We start from the raw sequence: 25231 nt of genomic DNA on the forward strand, positions 1-25231 counted from the left end.
CCGATTTATGGCACATCTATGTCAAGTATAGGTAAGGCTAGTTTCACACTTGCGTTGAACGGCATCCGTCACATTGCGTTGCGTAACGCATGTGACGGATGCCTTGCAAAAAGTGTGATAATAAAGGCCACTGATTCCAGTGAAATAACGCATTGCGTTAAGTTTTCTTTGGGCCGAGAGAGAGCACCCGACCTCCCCGCACACAGCCCGACCTCCCCGCACACAGCCCGACCTCCCCGCACACAGCCCGACCTCCCCGCACACAGCCCGACCTCCCCGCACACAGCCCGACCTCCCCGCACACAGCCCGACCTCCCCGCACACAGCCCGACACTACAGCCCTCATCATTCCTGCACATACACACCGGTATTACCTCAGTGACGTCCCCGCTGAAAGCGCCATTCACTTCAGTTGCTGCGTGGAGCTTACAGGAGCGGCGGTGTTCTACTGCCACTCCTGTCAGCTTCATGTAGCAGAGCTGGATGTGTTGCGGGACCTCTGGATTACGTCGGACCTGGAGGGGTATTTGGGGATTTTAATAAAGTGGTAAAAGAGGGTGGTTTTTTTTTGTCTTTTATTCCAAATAAAAGATTTTTTCGGGTGTGTGTGTGTTTATTTTCTTTAACTTACAGGTTAATCATGGAGGGTATCTCAGGGAGACGCCTGACATGATTAATCTAGGATTTAGTGGCAGCTATGGGCTGCCATTAACTCCTTATTATCCCGATTTGCCAACGCACCAGGGCAAATCGGGAAGAGCCGGGTACAGTCCCAGAACTGTGGCATCTAATGGATGCGACTATTCTGGGCGGCTGCTGGCTGATATTGTTAGGCAGGGGGGCTCCCCATAATGTGGTGCTCCCCATCCTGAGAATACCAGCCTTCAGCCGTATGGCTTTATCTGGCTGGTATTAAAATTGGGGGGGACCGCACGCCGTTTTTTTTTAAATTTATTGTACTGCACGATATAGACACGCCCACTGGAGGCTGTGATTGGTTGCAGTGAGACAGCTGTCAGTCAGGCGGGGAAAGCAGGGAATACGAGATAGAATAATGGGCGGCCGGCTTTTTCAAAAGAGGAAAAGGATCGGTAAGTATGAGAGAGGAGGGGGGGGGACAGAGACCAGGAGTGATTTTAAACGATTTCGATCGTTCTGCTGGACATGCTGAGCATGTGCAGTAGAACGTGACGAAATCCGTCAGCGGATTCCGACGCTTAGCGCATAGCGGCGGAAACCGCCACCATAGACAATCATTAGACACCGTGGCGGATTCCAACGGAATCCGTCATGGTGCGCTATTTTAACGCTCCAAAAAACGTTACATGCTGCATTCAATCCGCTAAACGCAGCGTCAAAATAACGCCGCTGCGTCGTCCAGCGGATGCAACGCAGACACTTGCGTTACAGTGCGTCGTCCATACAACTCTATGGAGTATAGCGCGGTCCATTAACGGACTGCGCTATTCTCCATAGTGACGGAATGCGCTGAACGCAAGTGTGAAACTAGCCTAATACATATGCAAGAGAGCCACTGTAATAATAACTGTGTATTTGGGGTTGACTCTCAGCAGTTTTTTAAGGAAAAAAGTTTGCTGATAATTGTTCTTGATGTTTATATTTGGCTACGTCTTCATGGACGGATCAGTTTGTAAAGGCATTGCAGCCATGACTATGGGCGTTGCGGTAATCTATGTGCACACCGTCAAAACAGTCCCATTCATTTGAATGGAACGGATTTCAATCAGAAATATTTATGCAACAAATCTGCTGCATGTGAATATATGCTGTGTGCTTCCTATGGTATCTGATGGCAAAGTAAGATACAAGCTCAGAGATTCTTCTTATTTTGTTTGATTTCAGCAGTGTTTATATGCACATAATGAGGGAAATGTTTAAAGGGAATCTGTGATTTCACAGCCCAAAATGTTTATGTGCATAACTCTTCGAATGACAAGTCCAGTAATTACTTTACCTGGCCCCTTTGTTCCTCTGTTCTTAAGAAATCAGCATTTGAATTGATATGTAAATTAGGCAGAAGAGCTGTTTGTAGATCTGAAGCCTCTGTCACTCCAGGTCTATTCGTCACCTCGTCCTGCTTAGCTGACAATGCCTTTGCCTGAAGTCACACAGCATAGAGGCTAAAGGCCCCTTTACACACTGAGACTTTCAGCGATCCCATCAGTGATCCCAACCTGGCCGGGATCGCTACAAAGTCTCTGGTGAGTCTCTGGTGAGCTGTCAAAAAGGCAAACCTGGCCAACGACGTAACAGCGATCCGGACCTGCAGAGCGACCTAGCTAGTCAAACACTGGAAACGAGTGATGTGTCACAATATCTGTCAATTACTATTCTCTGTCAGTCGGTCTCTCCCTCTCGGTCTCTATTCTCTCTCTGTCGGTCCGTCACTATCTCTGTCCCTCTCTCACAGTCTGTCGGTCATTTTCCCCTCCTGTCTCATACTCACCGATCCCCGGCGCGGCGCTGCACGGCATTCACACTGCTGCGGCGGCTTTTACTATTTTGAAAAAGCCGGCCGCTCATTAAACAATTTCGTATTCCCTACTTTCCCTGCCCACAGGCGCCTATGATTGGTTGCAGTGAGACACGCCCCCACGCTGAGTGACAGGTGTCTCACTGCACCCAATCACTGCAGCCGATGGGCGGGTCTATACTGTGCAGTGAAATAATTAATTTAAAAAACCGGCGTGCGGTCCCCCCCCAATTTTAATACCAGCCAGATAAAGCCATACGGCTGAAGGCTGGTATTCTCAGGATGGGGAGCGCCACATTATGGGGAGCCCCCCAGCCTAACAATATCAGTCAGCAGCCGCCCAGAATGGCCGCATACATTATATGCGACAGTTCTGGGACTGTACCTGGCCCTGGTGCGTTGGCAAATCGGGGTAATAAGGAGTTATTGGCAGCCCATAGCTGCCAATAAGTCCTAGATTAATCATGTCAGGCGTCTCCCCGAGAAACCTTCCATGATTAATCTGTAACTAAACACACACACCGGAAAAAATCATTTATTAGAAATAAAAAACATAAACAAATTCCCTCATCACCAATTTAATAAGCCCCAAAAAGCCCTCCATGTCCGGTGTAATCCACGGACCTCCAGCGTCGCTTCCATCTCAGCTGCATGCAGGTGACAGGAGCAGCAGAATACACCGCCGGCTTTTTCAAAATAGTAAAAGCCGCCACAGCAGTGTGAATGCCGTGCAGCGCCGCATCGGGGGGGATCGGTGAGTATGAGAGAGGAGGGGAAAATGACCGACCAGACTGTGAGAGAGGGACAGAGATAGTGACGGACCGACAGAGAGAGAATAGAGACCGAGAGGGAGAGACCGACTGACAGAGAATAGTGATTGACAGATATTGTGACACATCACTCGTTTCCAGTGTTTTAAGTCCCCTTTACACACTGACACTTTGCTGCACAGCGGGAAACAAAGGACCAAAGAATGGTCCTGAACGATTTGTAGCGATCATCAACTTCACAGCAGGGGCCAGGTCGCTGATGTGTTTCACACACTGCAATGTCGCTGGGGAGGTCGCTATTACGTCACAAAACCGGTGACGTTACAGCGATGTCGTTTGCGATGTTGCAGTGTGTAAAGCCACCTTAAGGAGTTGTCAGCAAAGGAGGAGGAGGCCATGCTGGGCGAGGAATAGAGTTGGAGTGACCGAGGCTTCAGATCTACAAACACATCTTCATTTCAATTTCAATTCAAATGCTGACTTCTCAGGAACAGAGGAACACACAGGCAATGTAAAGGAAGGTTGGATTTGTTTTTCATAGACTTACATGTGCATAGTTTGGGGGGGGGTGACAACCTATTGACTGATTAAGATCAATACACATTATGCTTGTTTTAATTAAAAGCACATTAGCCTCAGATGCACTTTAATGAGATTTGTCTCCTAATAATTCAAATGCATCTCTTGCTGTCTGTGCACCAGAAAATCACATTTATACCATTTACAAAAAATGGCCTGCAGCTGAAGGGGATACTCCCAACAATTTTACAGATTCAATTAACAATGGCGGCAGCACTCCCAAATCACAATAATAACCTCCAGAGTACATGATGCAGGTTAGGTAACTCCAGAAATGTGAGGGAAGAAAACACACAAATGTACTCGCGAATATATATATATATATATATATATATATATATATATATATATATATATATATATATATATATATATATATATATATAATATAATGTGTGTATGTATATATGTATTTCTCCAACTGTCCACAGTAATGCCAAACAGTGATTCCAGTCTTAGGGGAGCATCTTATTATGAACAGGAGGACAAATAAATGAAAATAGTATCCCGAAATAATGTGTGCGAGACAAATAGTAAATGTGGGTGCAGGTATAAATGGCACCTCAGAGTGGAGATGGGTCAGAATTTGGATCAGCCTGGGTACGTCAATAGTTGAAAAACAATCTGTCCCTGAGTCCAGTGCCTCCCCGATACTGTGTGTTGCCCTCATATAGGATAACAGTGGACGCATTACCAATCCGCCTGAGTGTTTTGATGTCTTTCTGTAACTTATCATGCTTATTGAAGCGCTTGATGATTTGTCTGAGTAAAGATTTTGTTAACCACCTGTTATGCCCATGGTATTGACTTTAATACATGGCTCATTTGTTCTATGCTCTATGTTCTGCACCGAGCAGTGTGAAGGTTGCTGTCCAATCCTGAAGGTCAAGTAGCACTCAGGCGAAACTGAGTGTGCCGGGAAAATACGGTGTGCTGTGCATTGTCAAATTACCGATGTATGGTGTAAAGAGCAGGAGAGATTAGATATTGCTTTACCAGCTCATCAGACCCATGTATACAATAGTTACACATTGTGCTGCCCGAAATTGAAGTAAGCGACAAATCTAATCCTTTCTAATGTTTACTTTTATTTCTTTAACTGCTGACAAATGTTTAATGGATAATTGTATTTATTACTGGGGTTAATGTACATTTAGATTTCAATTGTAGCATGTATTTAATAGCAGCTATAGTATTATGGTTGCTGCAATTTGCTGCTCTCTGTGGCGAAACTTGAAGCTCATGGGCCGCAATGCAAAAGGTCCAACCTGGCCCCCAATTATTACAAGTCTTTAACATTATTGAGCTTTTCATATTGGCCAAAGGGACTTTTTGGCCCTTCAGGTCCCAGGGCTCGAATGCGATTGCAACCCCTGCTCCTATTGTAATGTTAGTACTAGTGCTACTAAGTGTTATGTTCCCCGATATTACTTCTTTGGGGTATGTTCACCGATATTACTTTTATGGGTTATGTTCTCTGATATTGCTTCTATGGGTTATGTTCCCTGATATTGCCTTTAATGGTTATGTTCCCTGATATTGCCTTTAATGGTTATGAAGTGACCAGCCAGGGAGGCCTCTGGCTGTGTAGTCGTGGCAGCACTATTTTCAAGGCACATCCCTGACTCCATCACTTCCTTAATGTTGAGAGAGTGTATGTCTGTATCTTCATCGGCCGATGCGCAAAGATGCTGCAGGCAACAGTCCAGATGCAATAAAATCGACATTTATTCACAACGATAAAGAGAAAAACACTCCGGTCAGCGGATTTCGGCAATACTAGTGGAGCTGGGGACAACCTGCCCAAACGCACCCTCTGATGGGGATATGCCCAGAGTACTCCTCCCACTCTTCAGCCAAGCATACACCGGACCCACACCGGCAGAATAGGCTTCAAGGTTGCGCCACTGGACTCCCACTCTTCAGCCAAGCATACACCGGACCCACACCGGCAGAATAGGCTCTGAGGTTGCGTCCACCTCCTTATCTCCGGTGTCCCCTGATGTTCCGCTCACACAATCGCACTTGCCGCTCCAGATGTTCACACTCCGCTGACCGGGATCCTCTCCTCCCACACACATTCAGACCTTGCCTAGATATCCGGCCGACTCCTCCTCCCCGGTGGCAACAGCCGTCCCACCCGGCCACTAGGGGGTGCCCTAACACATCACATAACAATATAAAATTCAACACTTTTAATAATCACAATGCCGGGTAACTATGCTAAACTAGTAGGGGGTAGGCCCACCCACTACATGCCTCCCCTCTTAAAATCCGAGCCTCCCGGCAAGGCTCTTAAACACATAAAAACATAAACACATAAAAACCTTTCGGTTCAGTCCTCAACAGCGGCACCAGTTCAGCGGCGCTCCCGATCTTTAGGGACGCTTAATGGCGCAGCAGCGCTCCCGGTCTCTGGATAGCGCCCGGAGGCTCAACAGCGCTCCCGGTCTTAGATGGGTGCCCGGAGGCTTCAGTAGCGCTCCCGGTCTTCGCTGGGGGCAACAGGCCCATAAAACTTTACAACAACAGAGGAACTTTCTGCCGGTCTGGAACAACACCGGTCTCGGCAAGTGCTGGAGGCAACAACCTACTCTGGGGGCCAGGCTCTCTTCCATTCTTCCGCTTGAGCCTGGATGTAGGCCCCCAGAGATTGTCCCGGCTGGCGGCGGATTTGCCTGAAAGACACCGGGGCGTAGGGCGGTTCCTCCGGCACAGCTGCTGCAGCTCCTCTTGGCGGTGACTGTGTTCCTGCCCGGGATGGTGGTGGTGCGTCCAGCATAATGACTGGCTTATTAGTCACGTTTTGGGTCACCGCTACCACGGCTGGGAACTTCTCCGGATCAGGAGCCGGTTCCATCACGGCCTCCGGGGCAGCAGTCAGGACGCGCCGGGGCTGAGGAGGCGCGGGCGGGAGCGGTTTGGCATGGCTCCGGCGCCGCTCTTGCTGCTCCTCCCACTCTATCTCCTCCTGCCACTGCTCCGCTTCCCGGGTGGTCGGCATGCGGGAGACGCAGACGGCAAACAGGCCGCGGCTACCGGCATCCGGCAGAAAGGTGACTTTTTCACCCGGCCAAAGAGTGTGAAGTCGCTTAGGGAGTCCTTCGACGTCGAGATGAACCCGGTTATAAAAATAATCATCCCCGGTCTCTACTTCTCGGATGAAGCCGTATCCCTCTTGCTGGTTAAACTTGACTACCACCCCGGTCACAAACTGCTGTGCCAGCTCCTCGCCACCAGAGCCGGACAGCATTTCCCGGACGATGGTCTCGGCCAGGAGACGTTCCTGGACGGGGTCAGGCTTCGGGGTCGGGACTCTGGGGCGCGCCTTCTCCGGCGAGATGGTGACTGGGTCCCAGAAGAAGCCCAGGTGATCCTTCTCTAGACGGCCGGCTAACTCCTCGGCCGGCTCTGGCGTCGGAACAAATGGGGTGGCGGCGGCGTTAAGCTGCGGAGTGTCCCATGGAAAAACAGCAACCCCCGGACGACTGGGCATGGGCGGGGTAGCATAGGTCGCCTTCACCTCTGTGATGGTGCTCCCGGTTTGAGCATCCCATGAGGTCTTCCAGGAAACCTTGTCTGGCCTCGTAGAGCCTCCCGGTCCAATGGGAAGGTCCACTATCGCGGCCTCGCTAGCAGGGGCGAACCGAGGTCGGCCTCGACCGAGGCTGATGAGGGCCATCGTCGTCGCCAACTCCGCAGGTTGCCCAAAGTTCTCCATCTCGGTTTCCGACCGAATCGCTAATAATGGCGGCGGTGTCGACGCGGAGGCTGGAGGAAGTGGAGGCGGGTCTTCATTTCCCGCTCTTAAACGAACCCCACCCCCAGCCTCACGCATCATCTCGACTCCTCCGCTGAGGTACTTCTTTTTCTTCTTCCATGCCCTGGAGCTGGCGCCTCCCCTCTTTGGGCGGAGTACTCCATGCCTTCTCTTCGGCACCAGCCAGCCCCAGGCTCTTCTTTCGGCGCCAATTTTCCGCGCCTTTTCTGTTTCTTCACAGACGTCGGCCATCTTGCCGCCATCTTGTGCCCGGTCCAACGCCTTGGGCACTTCTTCCTCCCACCATGGGACTGGGAATCTTCTTTCATAATCCGAATTCCGTGCTTCAGGCACTACTTGGTCTTCAGACTCCTGGTTCTCCGGCAAGGGACTCGGATCCTGCCGACTACGCCACATGAAGTGACCAGCCAGGGAGGCCTCTGGCTGTGTAGTCGTGGCAGCACTATTTTCAAGGCACATCCCTGACTCCATCACTTCCTTAATGTTGAGAGAGTGTATGTCTGTATCTTCATCGGCCGATGCGCAAAGATGCTGCAGGCAACAGTCCAGATGCAATAAAATCGACATTTATTCACAACGATAAAGAGAAAAACACTCCGGTCAGCGGATTTCGGCAATACTAGTGGAGCTGGGGACAACCTGCCCAAACGCACCCTCTGATGGGGATATGCCCAGAGTACTCCTCCCACTCTTCAGCCAAGCATACACCGGACCCACACCGGCAGAATAGGCTTCAAGGTTGCGCCACTGGACTCCCACTCTTCAGCCAAGCATACACCGGACCCACACCGGCAGAATAGGCTCTGAGGTTGCGTCCACCTCCTTATCTCCGGTGTCCCCTGATGTTCCGCTCACACAATCGCACTTGCCGCTCCAGATGTTCACACTCCGCTGACCGGGATCCTCTCCTCCCACACACATTCAGACCTTGCCTAGATATCCGGCCGACTCCTCCTCCCCGGTGGCAACAGCCGTCCCACCCGGCCACTAGGGGGTGCCCTAACACATCACATAACAATATAAAATTCAACACTTTTAATAATCACAATGCCGGGTAACTATGCTAAACTAGTAGGGGGTAGGCCCACCCACTACAGTTATGTTCCCTGATATTGCCTTTAATGGTTATGTTCCCTGATATTGCCTTTAATGGTTATGTTCCCTGATATTGCCTTTAATGGTTATGCTCCCTGATATTGCTTTTATGGGTTATGCTCCCTGATATTGCTTCTATGGGTTATGTTCCCTGATATTGCTTCTATGGGTTATGTCCCCCCCCCCTCTATATGTTTCCCTATATTATGGTTATGGGTTTTGCTCCCCTATATTCTGTGGGCATACCTACATGTGGCTTTACCTTCACTTGAAACTAATCTGCATACATTGCGTTTTGCAGTTCTGTTTGCAGAAGCATGGCGTGAATTTCCCACAGATTTTTTTTTTTTTTTTATTTATTTATATGGACCATAGAATTTTATTTTTTTTTTTTTGTACTGGTTTTGATTTCCGTTTTTACATAAGCAAGTCAAACGCAAAAACGCAACCAAACATATGTGATCGCTCAGCAGAAAGCCTGAGTTTCATGAGCGCGAGTCTGTTCCTCTAAACCTATATTAATATAACTTCATTGCTCTGGTATAAAGGGACTGTATGTAATAATCACTGACTGGTGCTATATTTTATTGCAAACCTCGTCCTAGTGGAGCTATCGTATACAGCATGAAAACAAGGTAATTTAAGATCTTGGAGCTTGTGAACAAGCCAATTAGTATCATTTTAATCTGAGTTTTATCTTTTGTAATCCTCTTTACTTTGTCTGAGTTAGTACTTAACCCATTCATATAGTCACTGGTGGACACAGACCGAAAAGGGCCCCTGTGCAAATACCATTTAGGGGCACTTTTATACGCCAAGAACTCATCAAAAAGCACAATTCCTCCTGCTTTGAAGGTGGAAATAGCCCCTTTACCTCTTAGACCCCTTTGTGGCCACACAGGTTGCACTAATGATATGTCCACCCCTGCATATACTGTTCCATGTGAAATACTAACAATCACACTTGCGTTGAACAGCATCCGTTGCATTGTGTTGTGTGACAGATTCAACGGATGCGTTGCATATAGTGGCACAACGGATGTAACGGATCGTACAAAATAACGCAATCCATTAGGTTTTTTTCTGGACTTCATACATCTGGGCATGCGCAGTTGTGTAAAGACGGTTGCGTTAACGGAATTCGCCACCATAGGCGTCCATTATAAAAACGGCCGCCGACGGAATCCTGCAGGTTGCGTTTTTTTGACACTCCGCCAAGCGCAGAAAAACACTACATGCAGCGTTCCATCCACCAGGCGGATGCAACACAGCGTCGACTGATGGATGCAACGCAAGACCATCCGTTCCTATCCATAGCTAATAGAAGTCTATGAGGAATAAAACGGTTTCCTGCAACGGTTACCGTAATTCCTCAAGGCGGCGGATAGCAACGAATGCCGTTCAACGCAAGTGTGAAACCGGCCTAAGCCCCATAAATTAAAATAAGTTGGAAGAATGTGTTTGTTTTATAGCTATAATAAAAAAAAACTTCCAGGCCATGTCGAAAGTATGCACATACTGTGTTGTCTATAAAGACTGTGCTTTATGGCAGCTGCAATAAATATCCTGGTTATCTTTACCAACTCTAGAGTCCTCACAATTTTATGTTCACATTTTGCCTTGTTCTCTATATAGTCATATTGTAGTAATTATTATGATGTTACTTATTTACCACTATCTCCCTCTGCTCAGTCCAGGGCCAGAAGCAGTCAATCAGTGGAACAGAGCAAGGGGACAAACTGCTCATAATTGCTAGTATGTCTGTGCCGCAGAAAATAACTAGAGAGTTTAGGAAAATTGAACATAGGATGAAGTAATTGTATTAAATCAATTAGTACAACACAATTCTAGTATGTGTCATAATTACTTAAAGAGAAGCTGTCATCATGATTTAACCTGTTAAAGTAAATGTATGGCCATAATAGCCCTGTTATACTGATTTAATGGCTACCAGTAGTGACTAAATCAGTAGCCTGGTTGTTGTTTAATACTTGAACAATCCGTTCTCATTCCTCATGTTCATTCCTACAAAAATAATGACTCCTATATTCCCCTCCGAGGCCTGCATGGTTCCAGCAATGTCAGAACTACATTCCCAGGGTCCATGTAACATCATGACACGTGAGCTTCGCAAACAATCTGTTCCGCCTTCCTTCTCCTCACCTTTTGGATGTTAAAGTAATTAATAGGAAGTGAGTGCTGCGACTGCCACTCACCTCCTGTTAATTACTTAACCCTACGAAGGCGAGGAGAAGAAAGCCAGTGATGATTGGTCATAGGACTCACATGCCATGATGTCTTGTGGACCCCGGGGGAACTCGAGTTCTAACGCCGCTGTAGCCAAGCTGGCACCGAAGGTGAAAATAGGCTTTCTTAATGCGGTATCACTATAAGGTTATGTTCACACACTGCTTCTTTTACTGCATTTTTGGTGCATTTTTTAGGTCACAAAGATACACCTAAATGCATGCATTTCCTTCTCCTAGTAAAGTCTGTAAGATTTCTATTTTACTGTCTACACTGAGCATCTTTTTTTTTGGCTGCATCTTGGCTGCGCTTTTGAAGATGCAGCATGTCAACTCTTTTTTTGCGGTTTTGCCTGCATTTTTGAGCCCTTCCAGTCAATTGATTTGATTTAACACATTGGGCAAAATGCGGTAAAAACTACGTGTTTTATTATGCGTTTTTGCCGCAGGTGCATTTTTTTGGGGGCCAAAAACGCTGCATTTTGTGGCTAAGAAAAGATGCAGTGTGTGAACATAGCCTAATCATACTGACCTGAAGAATACAACTGTCTTATCACTTTTGACACAGTGAACGGCTTAGAAAACAATTCCTGAATTGTTGTTTCTTCATGATTCTGCCTTATAAAAAGCAGAATAGAAAGCAATAAAAAATATGTGGCCCAGAATGGTACCAAAAAACCCTCCAACTCATCCCGCAAAAAAAAAGGCCTGACTCTATTGCCAGAAAAATAAAAAAACTAAAGCCGTCAAAATTTGATGATGGAAAAACCTATATTTTGTGAATAAGCAAAAATAGGTAATATCAGCTCACCAAGCCTGCTGCAGTCCCATAATCGTCCTGTGGTGGATGATCAGCGCACGGATGGTCAGAGGTCTCCAAATAGATATAAAATATAAATCCAGCGCAATCACATGGAATATTAAAAAGTTGTCTTCTTTATTGATAGTTTTTCCTAAAATCCAAAAGGTACATGCAGCATAAAAATAAAGGATGCCCAGGTCAGAGCCCAGCTCTGACCTGGGCATCCTTTATTTTTATGCTGCATGTACCTTTTGGATTTTAGGAAAAACTATCAATAAAGAAGACAACTTTTTAATATTCCATGTGATTGCGCTGGATTTATATTTTATATATATTTTGTGAAGTGTTTTTTTAGCGCAATAGTAGCCAAACCTAAAAAAAACTATATACGTAAATTTGATATTGCTGTAATCGTACTAACCAGATGAATAAAGCTGCCTGGTCACTTATACCACAAGGTGAACGGCATAAAAAATGACAATTCTTCAACTGCTGTTGATTTGTTTACTCTGCCTTCCATAGATCACAGTATGGTGTGGCTCATATTTGTCCTGAACTCTACGCTGAGCGCATATACCGGGAATTAAGTGTAAATTTTTGAAAAAAAGTGATTCCTACAGAATCCCCAATGAAAAATTCACAGCAATAAGGCAGGGACTGACTGGTACAAAAGGATAAAGGGCGCTGCCCGTGAGGTCTTACTTTTACAACCTTTATAACAGTGTTATCTTTCACTGCAATGATGACCGTGATGCTAATGAAACTGCAATTTGTACGATTGTTTTATGCTATTGTGAGGCTAAAGATATTGGAGCAATGTTGTCTGAATGCACAAATTTCAGTAGGATTTTGTAGATATGCAAGGTGTCAATATGATCATTATCTTTTATGGTAGATAAGCTGGCACTATATTTTTGGGGGTTAGTTGTATTATTTGTACATTGAAAAGGTTGTCCTATACCCGTTGCTTATTAGTGAACACAGATGAAGGGAAGAGGGATTCTGTGCCCACCATATGAAGACTGTTGGCCGCACATGGGCACTGCTACTCTATGCATTTGGCTGAAGATAACGAAGATCTCTTTACGTTATTTGTATTCTCATTATATTGTACTGCAGTCATAGTCTTCTCTCTAAGGCTGCTTTCACACATCCGGCTTGAGCTCTGCGGCTCAATCCGGCTGTGGAAGCTATGCAACGGATGCGGTGAAAACACCGCATCCTTTGCATAAGTTTTTCCCTTGCGGCCCGTCCGGTTTTTGCCGTTTGCGGCATGCTACTGAGCATGCGCAGTGGCAAAACCCGCATGCGGCGGCCGGATGCGGTTTTTGCCGCATCGCGCCGCATCCGGCCGCCATAGGCATGCATTGAAAAATGCGCCGCATCGGCCAAATGCGGCGCGATACGGTTTTTTTTTTTGCCGCACGAACAAACATGCTAGGCAACGTTCCATCCGGCCGCCGCATCGGCTAAATCTGCTGCATGCGGCAAAAACCGGATGGAACGCAAGCCCATGCAGCACAATGTGGCACTAATTAAAGACTATGCAGAAAAAACGCAACCGGCAGCAAAAAAAAACGGTTGCGATTTTCCTGCAAAGTGCCGGAGTGTGCCGCATTGCAGAAACCGGAGGTGTGAAAGCAGCCTAATTCCTTCTCTGTACTTGTGAACTTTGACCCGTTATGATAACATAGGTTATGAAAGTCTGGTTTAACAATCTGCAGGTCTCAAGATTATAGCTAATTACCACCTTGTATGGAGCTGAAAATGCATTATCGTGAAATATACATGAGCTTTTGACACAGGATACATCTGATTGATAATTGTTTCCTAGTGCTAAATCCTGCGTGTTGTCCTGTACGGTAAATGAAAACTGAAAAATATTCATATTCTGAGAAATATTAAATGTCTTCAGTAAAGCATTAGTAGCATTTCATGTACATGCCATGGCATAAACTACAACATTACAAACACAATTCCTCTACTTTTTTTATACAGTTGTAATAAACATTACTATACCAGTAACCACAAACCGTATCAGACTGGGGTGCATTAGCTTAAAGTTAGCGGTTTGGCAGCTGCCGCGAGACCAGGTGGTTGTGAGCTCTGGAAACCTAAAATGTGTGAGGCACAGAAACCTTTAAAAAAGGTATATAGAACGCGTACATGGTAAATAAAAACTCTTCTTTTATTCAAAAAAGATTAAAACCATTGCAAATCCATAGTAAAACAGGTGCGTTTCTGGCAGACCAGTTCTTTTAGTCATTGCATGAAGGATTATGACCAAGGGCATTGGTCTGCCGGAAACGCGTCAGATTTTACTATAAATTAGCAATGGTTTTAAACTTTTTTGAGTGAAGAGTTTTTGTTTACCATGTACGCATTCTATAATTGGTATCCACCTATAGCCTACATGGAGATGACCATATGCCCGCATAAAAATTAGAGACAAGTCCGTTTTTGGTCCACGCGACTGATGAAAATGACCACCAATCAAGTGTAGGGATCTGTGAAAATCACTGACCGCACATTGATGCCATTAGCACACTGTTTTTGTGCTGTACATGATTAACATAGATATGGATAGGAGAAGCTTTGCAATTTATTATTTTAATGTTTTCTATGCGTGAAAAACTGATAGTAAAAATTGACACTAACAAAACACTGATGAAATTCGAATAGCTAACACTGGTGTCCAGTTTTTGTGCAGATGAAAAATCACTGACATTGCATTAGATTTTAGCGATATTGTGATCTCTTGTAAGTCACCATTACGTCTTAAATATTTCTCAATGGCTGCTTGAGCAAAGTTGAGTATTTGCATAATGGTGCAATTTGTTGAGCGTGATTCCTCAAGTATCCTGTAGGTGAGTGAAGCAATACCGCGTGTCCGGAGAACGCTGGATGGAAATGACTAATATGGCTTATTTTAACCTACTTTTGAAAGTGCTTCATTTCTTTGACAGCAGTAAAATTACAGTATAGACTGCACTAACCTGATGGGATTGTACATTCTCCATTTATTGCCATAGTTAAGCTCCCTCCAGAATGGGCTTTTTCTGAAGGATTGGTATGGGCTTTAATTAAGATATATTTTTGCAACCTAATTTTTGTATTACTTGAATCCATATAAAAAATAAAGCCACTCTGCACGTAATAAAGGTATCAAAATATCATGGACATACCACTATTTTTGTGGAAACATTAGAAAACCCTAAAAAAATTATGATTGTAAGTGATTCATGTCTACCAACCATAATTCTGACATTTACTGCATTTTTTGTAATTACAGTAAAAAAAAAAAAAATTAGATGCCTTAAAAATTTTTTACAGTCTGGTAATAAAGCACTGTATTTTTATGGCCCATCAAATAATTTTTGGACAGTTGGCAACCCTGCATGTAGGGCTAATTAAAAATGTATATACAAGTGCATTTCAATTAATTAGAATATCATCAAAGTTAATTTATTTCAGTAATTCAATACAAAAAGGGAAACGCATGTATTATATAGTCATTACAAAAAGAGTGATCTATTTCATGTGTTTATTTCTATTAATGTTGATGATTATGGCTTACAGCCAATGAAAACCCAAAAATCATTATCTCAGAAAATTAGAATAATTACCACGATACATCGGCAAAGGCTTCCTAAGAGTATAAAATTGACCCTTAAATGGCCATTTACATTCTGTGACATCGCTAACGATATATCGTCGAGGTCACAGTGTTTGTGACGCACATCCAGCGTCGTTAGCGTTGTCGCAGCGTGTAACACGTATGAGCGACCTTAAACGATTGCAAAAGAGGCAAAAATCGTTGGTATGTCAGACGTCGTTCACTTACCAAAAATCGTTGGCTATTCAGTAGCGAGGTTGTTTGTCTTACCTGCGGCAGCACACATCGCTATGTGTGACACCGCAGGAACGAGCAACAACCTCATGCCTGTGGCCGTCCGCAATGAGGAAGGAAGGAGGTGGGCGGGATGTTCATCCCACTCATCTCCGCTTCTATTGGACGGCTGCCGTGTGACGTCGCTGTGCCGCACACGAACAACCCCCTTAGAAAGGAGACGGTTCGTCGGCTACAGCGACGTCGCAGGGAAGGTCAGCCCATGTGACGGGTGTTAGTGATGTTGTGCGCCACGGGCAGTGATTTGCCCGTGACCCACAGCCGACGGGGGCAAGTACCCTCGCTAGCAATATCGGTACTGATATCGCAGTGTGTAAAGTACCCTTTAGTCTGGTTCTGTAGGCTACACAACCATGGGGAAGACTGCTGACTCTGTTTGTAATGACTCTATATAATGTGTTTCACATTTTGTATTGAATTACTGAAATTAACTTTTTGATATTCTAATTTATTGAGATGCACTAGTAAAATAAGAAATTTTTATAAAATGTTTTATTTTTGCAGTGTAAGAATGGATGCATTAAGGCAAAGTTTGTAGTTATGGACTAATAAGCTGGTGATTATTCAAAGGCCCAGGGCAAATTACTCTTGTGCCAAAGCCTATACACAGGTTACTTGACATTTTATTAGAGGGGCCTGATTAGAAAATCCCTAATCAATACAATATACAGCACTCCACAAAACTAGAAGATATTTTTTTGGTATATGAAAATCAGTCATTGAAAACAAAGGTGTGTTTTTGTTTTGTTTTTTTTTCCTTTTTATGTCTGTTCTATTGTACAATGTATGGATATATGGTTCGACTTGTTTGATCAATCTTCCTTGTAAGATATGCAAGCTTTTAAGTCACAGAAAGGCATGGTATGCCATTCATATACTGTATGTTAAAACAGATTTCCACTCAAAATGTTAAAAAGGCAAACCCAATTAAATAAATGACCTCACCCATGAGCCATCTGTTTGTCATGTCATTTTCAGTGGAAGCGCGACACCATGCGGACAAATGCGGTTGTGCATGAAGCACACAACCGCATGGTTTCGCGCTTCCACTGTAAATGAATGTACTGTACTGTATGCGTGCCGGTTCCGGCATCCAGCGAAATGCCGGATGTGTGAAACGGGCCTTTTTCCTGCAACAGATTGTGATGTTACTATAGGAAAGAAGGTTGTGCACTATGCTTTTGGGGAAATGGCATATATTCCAGAACCTAATACGTAAGTCTTGTGGCGATGTACCTTACAGGGTGGTTTACTATTATATTACAGCGCAGCAGTACGACATGGTCGATGTGCCACATAAATAATGAAAGGTCATGGGGAATTCCAGCAAAGCTGGGACCTTCTGGTGCTCAGACGTCTCAACGGTTGAACGCTCGCCAATCATATTTTGATGGCTTATCCAATTGGAGAACTTAAATAATTTTTCATCATCAAGTATTGTACATTTTATTAGTGTGAAATATATATTCTGTACACACACTTTGCTTTGCCCGCAACCTCATTGCTGCTTACAGCTTGCTCCGTCTTTTATATTAGAAAAATGAAGTCACTGATCTGGAAATGATGCTTTTCTGGGCATGGACAAAAGGTGATGTGTGTGTATTTAGAACCATACAGAAAGCAGCAGTTACATCACCCGTCACCTCAGATGTCCTTTCCCTCTGTCTATGGACATCATTGTAACAACTCCGTGATATAGAGGACAGCTACGTGTCGTTCCACCCATGTACACACATTAGATGCAAACAATGAAATCATCCTGTGCTTCCCTACAGAGCATCCAACTGTATGTGAGCACATGCACCTAGATAAGACACCTGGGCCATTCTAACCAATATCAACCTTTATCTGAAGGTGATAAACGGCAAATGTGAATTCATACATGGTATATCAGTCATTCCTAATCTTCACTTTACCAGACTACAGGCCTATTTACACACAACGATATCGCTAACGAGATATCGTCGGGGTCACGGTGTTGGTGACACACATCCAGCCTCGTTAGCGATGTCGTTGTGTGTGACACCTTTTTGCGATCAGTAACGATCGCAAAAAGGTGTCAAAAAGTTCGTCGTCTACACGTCGTTCATTTTTTAAAAAATCGTTCCTCGTTTGGAACGCTGGTTGTTTGTTGTTCCTGCGGCAGCACACATCGCTATGTGTGACACCGCAGGAACGAAGAACAACATCGTACCTGCGGCCGCCGGCAATGAGGAATGAAGGAGGTGGGCAGGATGTTCCGACCGCTCATCTCCGCCCCTCCGCTTCTATTGGGCGGCCGCTTAGTGACGCCGCTGAACGAACCTCCCCCTTAAATGAGAGATTGTTCGGCCACAGCGACGTCGGTGAACAGGTAATTGCGTGTGACGCGGCCATAGCGATATTGTTCAATACGGCAGCGATCACCCCGTGACGCGCCACCGACGTGGGCGAGTGCTATCGCTCGCGACATCGCTAGCGATGTTGCAGCGTGTAAAGCCCGCTTACATCACACAAGTCGTTTTTTGTGTTTTTGTTATTTCTACCTCTTCCAGTTTTTTTTCTCATAATTGATGCTTTCTTGTGATACCTGTGCACAATACATTTTTCCCACTATATATATCAGCGTTTAGAACCCTGAGTGGCAGCTGTCCTGTCAATGAAAGTGATTGATGCAATTAGCTTCCAGTAGACTTCCCCCAATCAGAACAATTTACTATTTTATTATCTACTATTATTTGTATCGGTTTACATCGACTATGTCCAATAAAAATACATGTGGGGCGTTACACGGTATTTCTCAGTATAGTAGTGGTTTTCCATGGGAAAACTACTGATATTTATTTTATGTAGATACGGTATATATGTAATATGCACTACAGTACAAAAGTTTGGGGTCACCCAATTTTGTCTTTTACATGACAAATCATACTTTTATTTATCAAATGAGTTGCATAATGAATAGAAAATATAGTCCAGACATTGTCGAGGTTAGAAATAATGATTTTTATTTGAAATAATTTTCTCCTTCCAACTTTGCTTTCGTCAAAGAATGCTCACCTTGCAGCAATTCCAGCTTTGCAGACCTTTGGCATTCTAGCTTTTAATTTGCTGAGGTAATCTGGAGATATTTAACCCCATGCTTCCAGAAGCCCCTCCCACAAGTTGGATTGGCTTGATGGGCACTTTTTGCGTACCATACGGTCAAAGCTGTTCCTTCAACAGCTCAATAGGGTTGACTGGCTGGTGACTGGGCTGGCCACTCCATTACAAATGGCATACCAGCTGCCTCCTTCTTCCCTAAATAGTTCATGCATAATTTGGAGGTGTGCTTTGGGTCATTGTCCTGTTGTAGGATGAAATTGGTTCCAATCAAGCGCTGTCCACAAGGTATGGCATGGCGTTGCAAAATGGAGTGACAGCCTTCCTTATTCAAAATCCTTTTTACCTTGTACAAATCTCCCACTTTAACTGCACCAAAGCAACCCCAGACCATCACATTTCCTCCACCATGCTTGACAGATGGCGTCATGTACTCTTCCAGCATCTTTTCAGTTGTCTTGCATCTCACAAATGTTCTGTGTGATCCAAACACCTCAAACTTCGATTTGTCTCTCCATAACACTTTTTTCCAATCTTCCTCTGTCCAATGTCTGTGTTCTTTTGCCCATATTATAATCTTTTCCTTTTTATCAGCCAGTCTCAGATATGGCTTTTTCTTTGCCACTCTGCCCTAAAGGCCAGCATCTCGGAGTCGCCTCTTCACTGTAGACGTTGACACTGGCGTTTTGCGGGTACTATTTAGTGAAGCTGCCAGTTGAGGACCTGTGAGGCATCGATTTCTCAAACTAGAGACTCTAATGTACTTGTCTTGTTGCTCAGTTGTGCAGCAGGGCCTCCCACTTCTCTTTTTACTGTGGTTAGAGCCTGTTTGTGCTCTCCTCTAAAGGGAGTAGTACACACCGTTGTAGGAAATCTTCAGTTTCCTGGCATTTTCTCGCATGGAATATCCTTCATTTCTAAGAACAAGCATAGACTGTCGAGTTTCACATGCAAGTTCTCTTTTTCTGGCCATTTTGAGAGTTTAATGGAACCAACAAATATTATGTTCCAGATTCTCAACTAACGCAAAGGAAGGTCCGTTTTATATTTTCTCTAATCAGCAAAACTGTTTTCAGCTGTGCTAATGTGCCACCCCGTGCTCGATGGCAGCCGAGCCGCTCGGGTCTGGACCTTCAGTGGGTGGCTCGAGGGTCTCCGGACCCGGGGGTCCTGCGGTCAGTCCGATCAAAAAGGGGTTGGCGGTTTGGGGACGTAGGTGTACGGCCGGAGCTGTGTTTAAGTTTGTGATGCCACCCACGGGATGTGGTGAAGGTGGACACCACCGATGCAGTTACGGGGCACCCGGGGGAGATCTTGCGCAGCAAGTTGTTAACCCCTCCGTGGGTAGGGATGGTGGCCCCGGGACCCGTTGGGGGAGTTGGGCGGTGCAGGGAGATGGGCGGCTGGAGGGCACTGATGTACTCACTATTAGTAAACACACGAGTCTCTGGTAAACCAAAGTGATGGTGGTCGGTGCCCGCAGCCGGCTGCAGTCTGGTTCCCCACCCGGTTGGTGGTCTCAGTCTTTCTCCTGCACCTTTTGTGTGATGGTGGTGGACTAACTGCGCTTGTAACTTCAGGAGTCCGCTCCCCGGCTTGTGGTTGTAGGAGTAGCCCTTTGCCCGCAGACGCTGGCCCGTGGGATCTCTTTGCCGTGGTGGTGGCTTTCTATCCCCCTCGTTGGGCTGTTGTCTTCAGTCGGGACTTTGGGTGGGACAGGACCTCTAGTCCTGGCCTCAATCAGTTAATTAGCTAGCCCCCAGTAGCTTCTGGACCTAGCTTCAGGGTCTGAGTACCCCCTTTGTGCTCCGGTTTCCGAGTCAGTTCCCCGGGTCCGTACCGGCGGGCCACTACCCTGTCCCGGTCCACCACGGTTCCACCGAGCAGTCTTCCTGGCTCCTGCAGACAGAGGCCTCCGTCTGCCTCCTAGCCAAAGATGCCCGGGCTCCTACCCTGGCACCTGTCAGTTAGTTGCAGACCTGCCACACAGGCCTGCCTCCACTTTACTTCACCTCAACTAACTGACTACTTTTCCCGCCCCAGGCCCTCTGAACTCCTCGGTGGGTGTGTCCAACTGCCTGGCTCCGCCCCCTGGTGTCCCCAACAAGCACTGAGGGGGGTGACTAGGGTTTTAAATGTTTAGCTGCGGTCACCTTGTTAGGGCCCCGCATTACACCAGTCCCTTATCTGTGACTACCTGGCCCGGCCAGGGCGTCACGCTAACATACTTACACAAGGGTTTTCAAGGGATTTCTAAACATCCATTAGCCTCCTAACACAGGTAGCAACACACAATGTAGCATTAGAACACTGGAGTGGTGGTTGTTGAAAATGGGCCTCACAAAAAAGCAGTGTGACTGTACTGTATCCTAAATGAAAGACATTGTTTTGTCTCTATAGTAATTATTATTCTGAATACAAACCTCAGGAGTTGTTTGACAATGTTATCTAAGATTACCCATTTCTAAATAACACCTGATAAATGAGCAATAGAAAATCCTCCACTTGGAATATAGCCATAGAATTGCCCAACTACATTTCGTGTGTCAATTTATCAGATCTTTTTTCCTTTTTTCTCCCACTAACATCTTTTTTTGCTGTTTGCCATCTGGGCTCATGTCCAACAATTAGTCTCTCTTGTTGTCCTTAGACATTTCTGGAATAAATAGACTGGCCCTTATGAAAAAAACACGGAAGTATACCATAAAGGGACAGTAATGACATTTCAGGCTTTGTACCGATATCCTGGATGGCAGGGAGCCAAAATAAACATGCTGTGTGTTGTGTATGTATCTGCACTTTGGGATTTGCCACGTGTACGGAGTTTTGTTTCTTTTCTTAAGCATGTTTTTTGCTAAAGACATAACTGCCTTCACCCAAAACAAACACTTATAGTTTAAAAACAAAAAACACTGGTGCACTTAAAGGGCTTTTCAGGGATTTTCCCTGCTCTGAGCAGTCAGTCTCCTCCTGGCAGTAATTCACTAGCTTCTGGTGATGTTACATTGACAGAGCAGTTCTTTCTCTTCAGCTGATGTCATGTTGCTTAGCAGTAGACTCAGCCCAAGGCCTTGTGCACACGCTGCGTTTTTTTTGCCGTGTTTTTGCGCATTTTTCTTGTGCGGGTTTGGTCCAAAAACTGCATGCATTTCCTTCTCCATCAAAGTCGGAGATTTCATGTTTGTTGTGCACACGTTGCAGCTATTTTTTTGGCTGCGTCTTTGTGGTGACCACAAAGATGCATCATGTGAATTCTTTCTGTGTTTTTGCTAGTGTTTGAGCTTTTCCAGTTAATAGATTTGACTTAAAGAAAAAGCATTGGGCAAAATCGCTGTAAAAAACTGCAGCATGTGCACATAGCCTAACGCAGAATCAAAAAGAAGGAACTGCTCTGTCAACATATAATTACAGGAGGCAGGAGAATTGCCTCAAAAAGTGGTCTGTGAACACTCTGAGCCAGGAGGGATTTGTGCAGGGCAGTACAGACAGGTAGTTAGTAACTACCTGCAAATAATTTCCTTTTTCTCAATGGTTCTAACTAAGCACTCAAGTCTTGGATACATTTTCCACCTTTATTTAATGTTACAAAGTTGTAAGTAAACTAATTTTCGCTGTCCTTTGCCCTAGTTGACCATGACTTTTAAATATAATAGAACAATGTCAAAGTTCATCACAACACTATGAAATTTGTTTGGTTAGCTTCAGTTTAGATGTGAAGTCTTGATTTAAAAAGCTTCTCTGAGAAATGTAATAAAATAAATAAATAATACACATTTTAGTAAACATTTTTCAAAATACTTTTATGTAGCAAAAAAGGTATAATTCATGTAGTGTACTTTTGTCATATTTTTTTTTTTTTAAAGATGGCAACTGCCAGAACGTGCAGTAGGCTGGCCTAAGTGAAACATGAGACTTACGCACTAAAACTGTCAGGCTGACTAAAATGGATGTTTGTTCTTGGCTAAAGAAACGTATTTTATCTTGTGCTTTTAGTCTACTCCAATCACTGTCCTGGCAGGTTGACTGAACAGAGTAATGTGCATGCATTTAAGATGCGTGACATGATGCTGCTCTAATTTGACCTGTCTTGTGCTTCCCCCAGTCCATCAGCTGCATGTTCTGGCAGTTGTCATGTTTAAAATCCTGACGGTGCAATGAATAACGTATGTTTGTTTATTTTATTTATTGATTACATTTCTCGAAGAACCTCTTTTAATTCAGAATAGTAGTTATGAACAACAATGTGCCTAGTAACTGCAATTGACAGACCACGTATCATTTGCAACCATACTGGACACTTCACATGTGTTGGCATTGCGCTGACATGCAATAAGAGAAAAAAATATTTAATAACAGCCGTTCAATGCCATTTGCCATCTGGATGTATAGTAGTAATCAGATTTTTATTCTATTTTTTTTTTTCAATAATCTTTTTCCTCTGGTACTATTCAATGTTTTCTATCCAGCAAAAGAAAATATAAACTACATTTACTAGAAGACTTATTTTAGCTTACAGAATCCGTGTTTTGTTTTTTTATTCTTAATTATTGTACATTTATATGTCTATTTTGTGTAGGTCTTCAATGCAAAAACTGCTGAACTGCTTAGTCATCATCAAGTGGAAATAAAACAGAAGTTTCCAAAAGAAGGGTAAGTGAGTGCATGTTCCAGATAGAATAAAATGGATTCTACGATATGACTCTGGACTCATTCAGATGTCCAATATTCTCCTATGAGTGCTGTCTGTGGTTTCACGGGCACTGGTCTTATAACTTTCTATGGAACATTCCATTTACATGTCTGTAATTTATTGGAAAATCACCAAAAGATATCCAATTTTGATCCAAAATTGGCAATGTCAATCTATGGAGAAAAAATGGGCCAACATTCGGTTCACATTCGACTTTCATGGACTATTACATAGGCAAAGGTGGACAAACCTTCTTTTTGTTCCAATCAAAGTCTGATCAAAAGCATAGGTCAGTTTTTCCCATAAGTGGAAAAAACTGACATCTGTATAACACCTTTTAAAGGGGTAGATGACATATCTACTTTTTGACGTGTCCCCAATGTGGTCTAAAAATGTATTTTTTAAAAAAAATTTCCTTGTATTTCTCCTTTGTGTTTCCCGGATTGGTCACTAGTTAACTGCAGTGGTCACACAATGTCCCCGGTCAGCGCTTGGATGGACCACCCTATTAAAAAGTCTCCTTTAGATCAACTGTTAATTAAATCCATGATAATTGTCTTTTTTTCTCTATTAAGGTAGAAGACCCTTCTATTTTCGTACAATATGTTGATAATGAAACAATCTGTGCATAAGCGACATATTTAGCATGGCAGGAAGTTTATCGCAATGCTTCTACTTCTGACTCATCAGCACCTGCTTCTAGCTCACACTGCGGAATTAAGATTTTATATTCTCCAGAAAGGAAGTGGAATTGGGAGAGTGACATGAATTGGATCCTTTTTCATTGATGTCCTTGCATCATAGACCTTTCCAAATAATATCTTTGTAATAACAGAAATGTATGAAATAGTGGAAAAATACCCATACTTGCTTTTCACTCAGCGCTCGTTTCTAGTGATGGGCGATCCCGATTTGTAAAGATCGGGGATCGTACCGATCACAGAGTGATCGTGTACACGATCCCGATCACGAGCTTTCCTGGGAAGCTCGTGCTACTGATTGGGTCCAGGGGCTGTAAAAAAAAAACAAAAAAAAAACACATTATTAAAACACATGATCATATACTTACAGCTCCTGCGACGTGTCGTGCAGACTGTGTCTCCCGGCCGCTTCTGCTTCCACGTCCGTCTGATCATTGCTGTGCCCTCCCAGCAATCACCACTGACTAAAAGGACCTTCCATGACGTCATACCCATGTGACCAGTCAGGTGTGAATTTTGTATTACCTCTGGCTACAGACTGGTCACATGACTAGGACGTCATCAAAGGTCCTGGTAACTAAACTTTCATTGTCACTGTGTCGCATCGCATCACGGTGCACACTCTCCTGACAGCAGCGGGTCATCTGCATGTATTTCCATGCAGCTGATACGCTCCTGTCCTGAGAGCGTCAGGTGCCGGGTGATGCAATGCGAGACTGCACGAGTCATCCCCTCACTGTCAGCCTGCTACATGGCTCTGTACAGAGCGATGTAACAGAGCTGACAATGCTCTCACTGCTTCTCACTTTGTATAGACTATCTGTGCACAGTGATGTAGCAGGACTGACAATGCTCTACCTGTGGATTATGTCGGACTAAGGAGTTTTTTATTATAAAGATGGAGTCTCTAAATCTTCTTTTTTTTTTTTTTTTTTTATTTCATTAAAAAAAAATTCTCTATTGTTTTTGTTGTTTTTTTTTTTTTTTTTTTTTTTACGGTTTACTAGAAATTCATGATGGCAATGTCTAATTTGGCGTGACACCATGAATTTCGGGCTTAGTACTATTTGAGAATACAAAGC

At 44.4% G+C, this 25231-nt stretch overlaps 1 protein-coding gene across 3 annotated transcripts in view; it reads left to right on the plus strand.

The window, feature by feature from the left end:
* Positions 1-25231, plus strand: part of GK (glycerol kinase) — a 123165-nt gene that overhangs the window by 7547 nt on the left and 90387 nt on the right. For all 3 annotated transcript variants that reach the window (XM_075336493.1, XM_075336495.1, XM_075336494.1), the window contains exon 2: positions 23335-23408. In XM_075336493.1, the coding sequence (XP_075192608.1) occupies positions 23335-23408 (74 nt within the window). The remainder of the gene's footprint in view (positions 1-23334; positions 23409-25231) is intronic.

Source organism: Anomaloglossus baeobatrachus, chromosome 2, assembly GCF_048569485.1.
Source record: "Anomaloglossus baeobatrachus isolate aAnoBae1 chromosome 2, aAnoBae1.hap1, whole genome shotgun sequence".
Lineage (NCBI taxonomy): Eukaryota > Metazoa > Chordata > Amphibia > Anura > Aromobatidae > Anomaloglossus > Anomaloglossus baeobatrachus.